At 27.2% G+C, this 12,327-nt stretch overlaps 1 protein-coding gene across 1 annotated transcript in view; it reads left to right on the top strand.

The window, feature by feature from the left end:
• The first annotated feature begins 8,033 nt into the window (after nucleotides 1-8,033).
• LOC129963918 (transcription factor SOX-4-like) overlaps nucleotides 8,034-12,327 on the top strand; it is an 87,682-nt gene continuing 83,388 nt past the window's right edge. Inside the window, exon 1 of the mRNA XM_056078511.1 lies at nucleotides 8,034-8,895. Within this exon, the coding sequence (XP_055934486.1) occupies nucleotides 8,511-8,895 (385 nt within the window). The 5' untranslated portion in view covers nucleotides 8,034-8,510. The remainder of the gene's footprint in view (nucleotides 8,896-12,327) is intronic.

Below are 12,327 nucleotides of genomic sequence, written 5' to 3'. Positions count from 1 at the left end.
AAATAAATTCTGTTTAATATTTTTCATAGTTTAAATGAGAAATGTGAAAGTGAAATTACAATATCACGAAAATTATAAGATTGACTATCCAGATAATAAAATTTTTAGTAGATCTATAATATATTTGTCTAAAATTTGTGGAACTTAACTTTTGCTGATTGAGATGGTTCATATACACAATAAAAGAACTAAGGTTATTGAAATAATACGCTTTGATGTTTAAACATATTTTCCAAGGGAAATCATAAACATGAAATAATGCAATTGCGATTTAATTCAAAATAAACCAATGTTTCTGGTTAGCCAGATGTTCGACGAACATGGTTAATAATAATTTTAGATTATAAATATTTTTATGCTTTATATAAATATTTTATACTAGAAAGAATCATACCTTTAAAATTTCATAATTTTTTGCTTCTGTATTTAATTTAATTATGATGAAAATGTTCTCACTTCATTGCTTTCGAAATCTAAAATAAAAGGTCAGTTTCTTTCGATCTCATATTTCATCAAAATATTACAAAACACTTTGCAATATTTAGTAACTTTCATGATGATTAATTCTTACAACAGCATCCTGGTTATTCTAAAAGTTGAAGAAACAAAGTTTAACAATAAAGTAAATTCATGATTTTTCCATTTGTTGATCGTTAATTTTTATTCAAAAAACAAAAATATGTTGTTTATTCTTTATCAAAAAGAATAGAATATACTTAGAAAAATTAAATAGAAAACTATTTTGAAAAGACACAAACGATTTTCTTAAATATATAAAAAATATAATACGTTATTAGTTATTTATTTATTACAAAAGTTTATTTTTATTTTTATGCTTAAAAAACTCAAACGATTTTTAAAGCTGTAAATGTTTTTGGCAATATTTTATTGATATAATTATTGTTCTTATTTTGGATGAATTTTTAATAATTACAGATATTTATAAATTGATTATTAAAAGTCTTATTTTTTATGCAGAAGATAGAATTTTGCTTTTTAAGTTAGAGATTGGCATTGATTTAAATACTAATCGTTATTGATTTAGAGGTTGGCAACATTTGTTTTAGCTGTAAAGAATGTTTCTACTATTAATTTTTTTTTCTGTGTACCAAGAAGTTATGTACTATGTCTTGTTGAGAATTTTGTAGGAAATAAGAGTTTAACAAGGGCTTTTAATATTTTATTTTTTAAAAAAAATGTTTTTAGAGATACTATCTTAAAAGTTATATTCCTGGACAAAAGTATTTGACGTATGTATAATGACTTCATCATTTTTTCGAATTTTTAAATTCATAAATTACTTCGCTATATTTATAATTCTGCTTCGTTTAAATCATTATCCCTGATATTATTTCTTATAAGAACTTTGATATATAATTCATTCATTTTTTTATATTGTTCTTCCATTTTTTATTTAGTCACAAGAATTGAAATTTCTTATTATAATTGTGTACTATCATGTATGCACTTATTCCATGATTATGTATGATCTAGGAAAATAATTTGCATTAAAACAATCACAGAAAAAGATTTAGGAAAGTTATCAGTAACTAGCAATATTTTAGCTAATCTTAAAATAATATATCCCAGATACACTCTGAGATTAGCAAATTTGATTATAAAATAATCCTTTTTGTCCTTTATGCAATTCCTTGCCACATACAGCATATTAAAGATTTCAGCGTTTGTTATATTTTACATGTCTTACTCCATTGTACTATTTACTATCATCAAAAATAAATTTTTTGAACTAAATCTGCATTTTAATAGTCGAAAAAATCTGCTCTATTTCTTTAATTATTGAGTTGATGATTTATTTCTTCATGCACAGTAATTTTTTCTATCAATTACTTTCATGAGCATCATTTTTTTTCTAGAGAATTTTTGTTGATCATAAAAAAATGTTCTCACAACAATACTTCTAAAGGCTTATAGTCTTAATAAACGCTAATGAGGATCCAGTACACTTCTTATTAGCCATAACTTTCTCGTATTTAAAAGTCAAATTTGGGGCCAAAATTTTTACTTATACTACTTTTTTTAAATGATTAAGGTACATATCGGATTGTGCTTATTGTTTTTCTGTTGTTTATATTTGAAATCCTCTAAGTTTAAAATCCTTCAACATAATATTATAATCATTACTATATACTGTAAAAATAGAAAGCATTAAATTAAAATTGTTTCATATTCCCAATTCTCTTTATTCAGCAAATAAATGTTCTTAAAATGCCACAATATCATCACAAAAATTTTAAGATATCACCAAATAGTATAATGAGGTAATATTTTCTTTATTTTTAATTTCGTTTGATTTATAGATTGATATTGATCCTGATCGATCAAATGAGAGAGTGCTTAACAAACAATTCCTTTATTTACAGCCTTATATGTACACAAGAACAACTTGTTCTCATCTAGGTTAATATTATTTACAAAATTCAGACAACAGTTGAAAGTTAATTATGAAATAGTTCCTAGATCAATTCGGAGAATAAACAACATAAATAAGCGCTAACAGGCTGTTAGCTGAAATGGCTACTCCAGGGGTAGCTCTTGAAATCCACCGATCTTTATCAGATGGATCTTAATACAGTAGCTAGAATCACACGGAGATTCTTACAAAATCAGGAACACCTTCGAACACTCATGTCTTTTTGACTCCTCCTTAAACGGCTCTCACTGCCCTTTCTTCTAAAAACAAAAATCCCGCATTTTATTTTCGTCAAATTTCCACCTCTCATTTTCTTATTAATGCACCTGGGTTCCTCATCACCCAATAGCTGCTCAGCAATGCTTCCTCAATGGTCTCCAGTCGATCGTGGGAATGTCCATTAATGATTCATCTTTGTAGCTGACCCTTCCTGAACACATGTTAATTATATTCAATTCACTGCTAACACCAGCTAAAAGCCACCTGACATCTACACTTAGCGACAACGGTTGCTGGTGATTGATTGTTCACGATATAAGGAGTCCATTCATAATGGAAGAAGAGTTTAACATCTGGATGGTTTGACGTTTGTCTCTCTTGAAGATATTATGGATCTCTTTGAAACGACAAAACGAAAATATGTTGTCCTTTAAATAGATACAACTAATGACCACACACAATGACCCTATTGGCGAGGAGGATTCCCCCCATCTGGCAGTCCGCAAGCACTTAACAATGTGTGGTGTACATGTGGCGTTACATCTGGCCGGAATGCCAATTATCAGGTGAGGAAAACGGGAAAAGTTACAATATCATAATCTAAAGCAACAAAAAATTGTTTTCGTATGGATTCTGTATTTTGTAATTTGATGATGAGAACAACATTTACTCTCTGAGCTTCATAATTATCGTATACTATAGCAGATAATTAGATCTGCTTATTATACCGGTAATATGCAGACAATTTAAGTTTTTTGGCTTCTCAAACATCTCACATGATTTGATAAAACTATAATATTAATTTTTTTTCATAATTCTGAATGAGAATGTCTCAACTCAGATATTATAGAATATTATAGACAAAAAAAGAAGAATGATCAAAGGTTTCAGGACATAATTATTTAAAACATTCAAGCTATGAATGATGTCGAATTTTTTTCTTCCTTAATAATAGTTTTTATTGGCTTAAAGTAAGTTTAATATATAGTTGTCATTGAAATCGGTATGAAATTTGATCCCTAAATTTCCCAATCCCAACTCAATCCAAATTTCTTCTTTTCCCTGTATACCATTTTTTTTTTTTTTTTCAATCCCAATATCTCAATTTTTTCTTCTTCCTTGAAACATCACACTCTTAAACTTATTATTACTTTTTTTTAATGAGTCAGATATCTACTTCTTATTTAAGTTAAGGGCATCAAAATCCAAAGAATTAACACTGATCAGAAGCGTAGTGAAAAGTGTGCGCGCACTGAAAGCAGAAACGAAGCTGATGTCTGAAATGTTTGAATTTCTTCATAAATTAGACTTTCAAGTACTATATCGTGAAAAGATAAAGTAAAATTCCACGTGTAAAATTTAAAACACTTAAGGATGTTTTAATAGCTTTTATTTAAAAGTCATTTCATTTTGCTACTTCCTATATTCTTGCTGTCCATTCTTTGTTAACAAATGATATTCTATTTTTGGAGCTCAGTTTGCAATATGTTACTATAAGCAATAAATGAATAAATAAATAAACAATATAATAAAATAAGATAAAAAATAAATAGATGTGATGCTTAAAAATTATGATTATGATTAGAAACTAAAAACTTCATATGGAAATAATTTAATGAATTTTTTTTTGTTTACTTTGCAGTAGAATGTACTACCAGAAGTTATACACTAATTTTCAGAGAAAAAATTTTAGTGTTTTTACAAAATTGCCAACTTAACAGATAATTTTATAATAGATAGATGAAGATAAATTTCAAAAATTAATGAAAAGCTATCGATTTTCGCCATTTTTTTACAGATTTTACGTACCAGCTAGAGTGAAAATTATCAATTAATTTTGCCGCTTTCTCTCTTATATTTCTCTTCAATTCGCAACCTTCCTGTGGTATAAAGAAATGATTTTTTTTTTTTTTTTACCTATCCTACTTAACAACCATAACTGGGTTAAAAAAAAAACTAATAATAAGCTTCTGAAATAATCATGCTTATTGTTGTAGATGTTTATATTTAAAATATCAAATATTTTTAAAATATAAATTATATACTGTTTGTAAAAATATACCACAGCTACATATTAAATAGGATTATGGTTTCGTTCGAATCATTTAGTGTATCTTTTAAATCACGGAATCGATCTATAATTATTTTTCTGGTAGCTTTAAAAAGAGAGATTAATATCAAAAATCCAATAATCTCTAAGTACGCTATCACATACTAGAACATAATATTGATAAAACGCAATATTTTTCGAAACAAACTTAAATATGTAAAAATAGGAAGAAGGATTATTGCCATAAAAAATCATGATTTTTATTTCCATTTAATTTCTATCCATTTCAATGAAATAATCTAAAATATATAAGAATCTAATTATGAGAACTACATTTTGTGATATGCTACGTGGTAAAGATTAAAGAAAAAGAGATGTCAATATAGGGTCACTTAAACAGAATTAATGTAATAAATATGTTACAATAATCACTATAAATTGCGCAATTATTTAAAAAGTTTAGATTTTTAAAATTTAAAAATGCTCTAAAATTTTTAATAGGTCCTGAAATGTAACGATATATGAATATATAATATATAAATATAATAATATCCTGATCTCTGAAGAAATATCCTGAAATCTCTGTAAGAATTGGATTTGCATTGTAATTAATTTAATTGTATTAATTATTAATTAACTAATTAATGTGTTTACTTTCATAGTAAAATAATAATCTTTATTGTGGTAAAGTTAAATGCAATCAAAAATAAATTTTTATAAAGGAGGGTCAAGCACAGATATTATTTTAAAGTAACTTAAGCTAAAACTATGGGATGGAAACTCTTGGTCCCATCTTCTGAATAAATTTTGATAGATGTTTTTTTATGATTAATGTGATTAATCGGTTATTATTAATAATAACGATAAACGTAATTAATCAATTTATGACAGTGGCAAGTATTATTAATAAGCATCAGTTATTATAATTACTAACCCACACTTATTATTAATAATAACCAATTGAATGCATCGGCCATTTCAAATACATAGATGCATTTTCTTCTCTTCCATAATGATGATGTATGCTATAAATTATATTCAGCTTAACTTATAACAGAAATAATTCTTTATAGAAATAATTAAACTAATCATTCGATTAGATGACAAAAAAACGTAAGGTAGGAAAATTAATTAAATGTTTCTATAAAATATAGAGAAGCGTGAATCCATCCTTAATTAAATGCTAAAAGTAATGAATGAAAAAATATTTGTGTCTCTTAATAAAAACTCCAAAAAAGAAAAGAAAAGAAAAGGAATAGTGAAATGCATAATGCAAAGAAAGGACCAATAGATATTTTTCCATTGTTTAAGCCGCAGTTTAGAACTTCCGTTCATTCATCTTTTAGATATCAATTTTAAAAATCGTTTGCATTTTGGTTTTCTCCTTTTCTGATATTAACTTGGACGAGTTTCTCATTTTAATTTGTCAAAATTTATCGTTACTTCTAGAAAACAATTTTTGTTTGTGACTGTTAAGAATTTATAAATATTATAAATATAAATATAACATATATAATAAGTATATATATAAGTGTAACTTATAATATAATATTATAAATATAAATATAAGTAAGTATAAATATGATATTGAACATCTAAGAATTAAATATAAAGCTAAAAATTAAGTAAGAAACCATCATCAAATCGAAACTTTAAATGATTTGCATTCTTCTTATTTAGTTTTCCTTTTCAATGAACAGAAATTTGCATTTTTTGAGTAAACTTTTCGCATTAAACATCATATTTTAAAAAAGATCCAACATACTTAAAATAGAAGAGCATATTTGAAAAACAAGTTGTATATTGAAGGAATTATAAGCCAATAAACCAAGAAAATTATTTTATGCAAACTGCAAAATATTTTGTCGGAGTGCTCATCCTCGTAATCATCTCTATCTATAGGTAATAGTCACTGAACTTAGTATAAAAACTTTCAGAGGCCCCGCCACCAATATCTTAACTTATCAAATAAAACGCATTACATACTATATGGTAGAATTTTACAGTGACATTGCGTCTTAAACATTTGAAAAAGTTTTTCTTTGACTCATCAAATCAAGTGATCAAAATAATGCGAATTCAAAATCTAGTTTTCTTTCTAAACAAATTCTATGTTGTTTTTTTTTAATCCAAAAGAAGAGATTCTATGAAATCCGTATGAAGAAGAGATTCTATGAAATCCGTATGAAGAAGAGATTCTATGAAATCCGTAAAATCATAACTTAAATGCTATTTCATAGGAAAGATGCACATTTTTAAAATGGATATTCCATTTTCTTCACTGTACTAAAATACATAATTTCACTGTATTAAGATATTTTATTAATTATACATTAATCAGATATATAATTATGTATTATGATACATAAGGAAATGCGATATTTGCAAAAATGTTTCCAACCTCCATCTTGTCACGGTCCTGCTAAGACAAAATTGTTTGTGTGTGTGCACATTCTATTTCTTTTCTTTAATCGCCTTTTTCTTCAATTTAGATACATCTCTCACAACAACAACAACTATATCTAAGAAGAATACTGAATTTGTTTAGTTATTCCATTATACATCAGTTGTCATGATTTTTAGAAAAAATATCCAATCTTCTTAATTGCATAGCAAGATATTGGGGAGTTTTTAATCATATATATTGAAAAAATTTGGTTGACAAATCGAAAGATCAAGCATTATTGTTTGCACGTTTTAAGAAACTTCTTCATGTGTATTTATCCAAGAAAGCTGAAAACGTTCCCGATTTTTTTTAATTTTATATATTCTTTAAGAAAATAATTTATTTTCTCACTATTTAAATTATCGATTTATTTTAGTAATAAAAAATTTAATTATTTTTTGATTGGATATAATTTATTACAAGCAACAAATTATTTCGTAAATTTTAATTTCTATCAGCATGTGGTTTTTCTGCCTTTTCTTATAAAAAAAATGACCGTAAAAATTAGAGAAAATTCAAATGTGTGGCTTTTTTTTTCATTATAAAATAATTTTAAAAAATAAAACTACGAAATTTCAAGGAAACCAAACAGATAAATGTACTAAAAGCATCCTTTCTCAGGAAAATACACTTATGTCCAATTCTTTCATGTTTTGGGCTTCTATTGTACTCTTAAGTAAAACTCAATTAGGTTTTATGATGCTTACTCTTTTCCATCCTTAAGAAGGTGGAGGGGGAAAAAACGTGCCTCTCTCTTCTTGCGTTGTTGGCGAGGTTGGGTTGTTTGGCTGGGCGATTGGCGCGCCTGGACGATTTAACGAGAGAAGCAACCCTTCCGTGAAGCACGTATCCATCCATTTTAATCCGTGATAGTATGAGTTCGAAGCTGCGCGACGGAAGTTAACTTCTCGCATCATCCCATGTGATAGCTCCCAAAACATCAGATGCCGCTTGGAGATTTCTTCTTTTCGCCAAACGAAGGACAAAACGTCATTTCTCGAAATTAATATTTAATTTTTATCCGAGAACAAATGAATTTTAAGTGCCTTTGATATTCATATTTTTATCTCACTAAAACTTGGAATAGAATTTGAATTAATACAAGAATTTTCCGAAGTTGTTTATGGATTATTTAAGACACATTCTTCTGTGATGGATAACTAAAGTGCAACTGGTGAACAGTAATAAATATATACTTGAAAATTATTTTAATCCTAATTACAAATTCTCTTTTACCTTGTTGAGTAATTTTATAATTAAAAGTGATAAAACCATTGTGATAAACTCATTCCCTACGGATAAGCTGGTCAGCTTTGCCAGTGCAGCATGATGGTACTGTACCTACTGGAGCAAAACCAGTGATGTACAACAGTGGTGTGGACTACCGCGCTTCAGACGGCGGCTGGGGTATGGTGTACCCCAACTATCCTTACAAATATCAGGCATATCCGGAAGAAGGGAGTGTTGCACAAGCCCCTTGGGCTCCGGACATGTCAAATATGAGCGACGAAAGCCCGCCACCCCCTATGGAAGGCGACGAAGAACCGGCATCACCTATGCCGACTCCGACACCCAGAAGTGGCAGCCGGGGTTCTGGCGGTGGGAAATCGTCGGCCGCTGCCGCTGCGATGGAGCAGAGAATCCGTCGACCAATGAATGCCTTCATGGTTTGGGCGAAGAGCGAAAGGAAAAGATTGGCGGATGAAAATCCAGACATGCATAACGCCGATCTCAGCAAATTGCTCGGTAAGAAACATTTAAGTTTATAAGTTTTCTTATTATGTGATTAGTTGCATTTTTTTAATTATAAAATTGTAAATTTTTAATACTTAAAAATGAAAAGCTTTTTTATTTTTTAAATTTTTTGAAGCTAATAAGAAAAATAGAACCTATCACACTTTAATGGTGAAAAGAAGTTAAGTCGGAACTTTATCATATCGTCATTTTCTCCATTACTTGTGTATATCATCTTGGGGGTTATTTAATGCGATCAAAGTAAAAAGTGAAATTATCTTTATGCCATATTAATTTAAGCCATTTATTCTTAAGTTTCATTTTAGTTTTAATACAATAATACAGTCCATATATTTAATTTTAAAAGAATGCAGTGAAGAATCTTGTACACAAGATTTTAGGATATTATAATAAAAAAATATTGTTGAAAAATTCGAATATTATTGTCAAGTTGTGAAATAAAATTAAAATAAAACCGAACTGTCCAAAAAATAAAGTGGAGAAATTTTAAAAAAAATGTCACCGGGAGAATATTTTTTATTTTCGTCATTCCATTTTGATATAAAATAAGGTCAAGAATATTTTTTTAACTACACCGCAATCCAGGGAGCTTTTTTTTTTCACCAATGGATTGAAAAAAAATTACCAACATGCATGCACCAATGCATTGAAAAAAATCACCAATATATATGCACTTGTATTTGCACCAATGTATCTGTGCAATTAATCTAAAGCAAGATGAGCGAATGTAATTATCAATTTAGTACCAAAGGGAAAGTGGCAGGATATTTAAAAAATAAAACGATTAAAAGAGAAAAGGTTGAGGAGGTACACACGAAAAAAGATCTCTTAAAAGATAGCAATTCCATTGAAGGGTTCTGTTTGTTTCCTTTTTAGAAAGATGAAAATGAATGATAAACAGTATGTGTTGAAGAAGACAGTATTTTTGAGGCATATCGTATAGAAAAGATAGTGGCATAGAAGGACATAATTTTGCAGTCATGTACATATAGTAATGATATTTGACTGTCTTATTATATAATTTATGAATTATGCGCTTAATTATACCTCCTCCAAACAAGAAAATAAAAGAAATATAACTAAAAATAGACTATCGTAGCCCCGAAAATACTATGATTTTTTTTCGTTATTTAATTTAATGTTTTTCTTATTCAATTAAATTTAATGTTATGAAAAACTAACAATTTTAAATCATGATAAATACTATTTTTGAAGCGAAATTCATAATTTTTTGATTTTGAAACTTACATAAGACGCTAATATATCCTAAAACCAGATTTAAAGAAGATTCGTTTTCATGCACTTAATTTGATTTTGATTGCGTATTAATGATTTGTGGCCAGTTTGTTTCTTTTATTATTACGATTAAATGTTTGGAAGTCGAATGATCTATTTTTCGAAATTTATATATCTATTTAGCCTGTATTTCCATTACCAATAAAAGTCATATCCGGAAATGAAACTATTTGATCTGGATATATAAATTGGATGATATTTCTACAGAAATATTATGATTCTTCATAATATTATGATTCTTCAAATGCATAAAAAAACCACTGGGGAATGATTTAAGATAAAAAAAAATAATACCTTGTTTGTATTTACAAAAAATGCTCTAGTTATGAAATAAGAACGGACAGAATCTAGAATTTTACTAGTTTGACATAATTTCACGAATTTGAAGAAAGTTTATGTTAAGAACAGTTCATATTGCAGAAACTGGAAAATCAAAATTAAAGTATTAACCTAATTAATTATGTAAACTTTCATGTGGAAATAAATTAAAACATCAAAAAATAAATAAATAGCTATATTTTAATTCAATACTAGTGTCGAAGTTTAAATTAGTTGAAAGACGCACGATATTAAATTTACATATAATATTTCACTTCGAAAATAAAAGAGAGCAGTAATTTGTTTCCATGCACTTATAATTTAACCTAGCAATTATATCATTGTGAAACTATTCTACATATTTTTAGTTAAGATTTCAAATTTGGAATTTTCACTTTAGATTTTTTTTTTACCTTTTCTAGAAATATAAATCCAAAAAGCAGCTCTTTTTACTTATCTGAATCTCCAATACCCTATTAATTATGTTTAAAATTCGTACAAACTATATACATAAAAAAGAGAAATATCAAAATGTTCAGGTAAAAAATAAATAATTTTCTTCATCTGCAATTTTATTTTTTAAAAGATTAAATTTGTTTGTTCAATATTTATTGAATATGGATTAATATATTTATTAATACACAATAAAAAGAAGACAATTATTGTTACATAACAATCCATTCTCAAAATAATAATTAAGAACTATTAAACTGAAAGAGTGTGTTAATAGAATTAAGGCTATCATTAACAATTTATTTTAAATATATAGGCATTTTTAAGGACTGAATGTTCTGAGGAAAGTTTGTTGCGTTATTTTGATATTTGTTGTAAAATATTATTTGTTTCCATCAAAGAATCTTAAAGTATTTTGACAAAATCAGACTTTATTGATCAAAAAGTGAATGATCAAGTTTTAACACGTTTAACATAGCACTTTTCAATATGGAATAACATGAGATAAATAAATTCAAAAGAGAAAAACAAACTAATGCAATGCGTAGTCAAAACACTTGTATTGATTTAGGATCGTAATCTGCTTAAATTCGATTTTGAACTTAACAAATTGCTAACTCATATGATTTTATAATACACTAACTTATATAATAATATAATCAATCCATCATCAATATTTTATTGATAATTTAGCAACAGAAGTAGACAACCCACGGGAATGATTTGATATATTTTTCAAAATGAGCAATCTTTTAAAAAAATATTGAAAGAAATTTAACGATACTTTATATTTGCTTCATTATAACATTAAATACAAATATTATACGATATAAAGATATTATACGATATAAAGTTATCGTAGAATAGATTTTTAATTATTAAAACTCATTTTATGATGCGTTTATTTTCCTGAATGCGAATAATAAATGTTTGGAATTAAAAAAAATTATATCATTTGAATAAAATTCAAATATTATGAATATGATATTCGATAACAAATTATGAACAAATAAACAAGAACTTTATTTATTTTGCTGCCGAAGGAAAACTTTAGAATTTAGATTTCAGTGAGATAAACGTCAAGTAGACAGATAAAAGCGGCGCCAGGAAAATTATAGTTGGTGAAATGATGAGGCTTCTGTGATGTAGAATTTTCTTACAAGGTTTCGAGAAGATTCTAACCACAATGTAAAATTAGTAGTGTGGTTTCTTTACTCCCTCATTGTCTTCTCCCTTTTTGTCTTTTTTTTGCTATTTACCACATTGTTAAATTGGTTATTAATTTTACATTATCTACTTCTGAATACTCTGGTTTCCCCTAAGTTGTGTATGACGGGTTGAATACCCTTTATAGGA

This window comes from Argiope bruennichi, chromosome 3 (assembly GCF_947563725.1).
Source record: "Argiope bruennichi chromosome 3, qqArgBrue1.1, whole genome shotgun sequence".
Classification (NCBI taxonomy): Eukaryota; Metazoa; Arthropoda; class Arachnida; order Araneae; family Araneidae; genus Argiope; species Argiope bruennichi.
The sequence above is the reverse complement of the archived record's forward strand: the minus strand, read 5'-3'. Positions and strand labels throughout refer to the sequence as shown.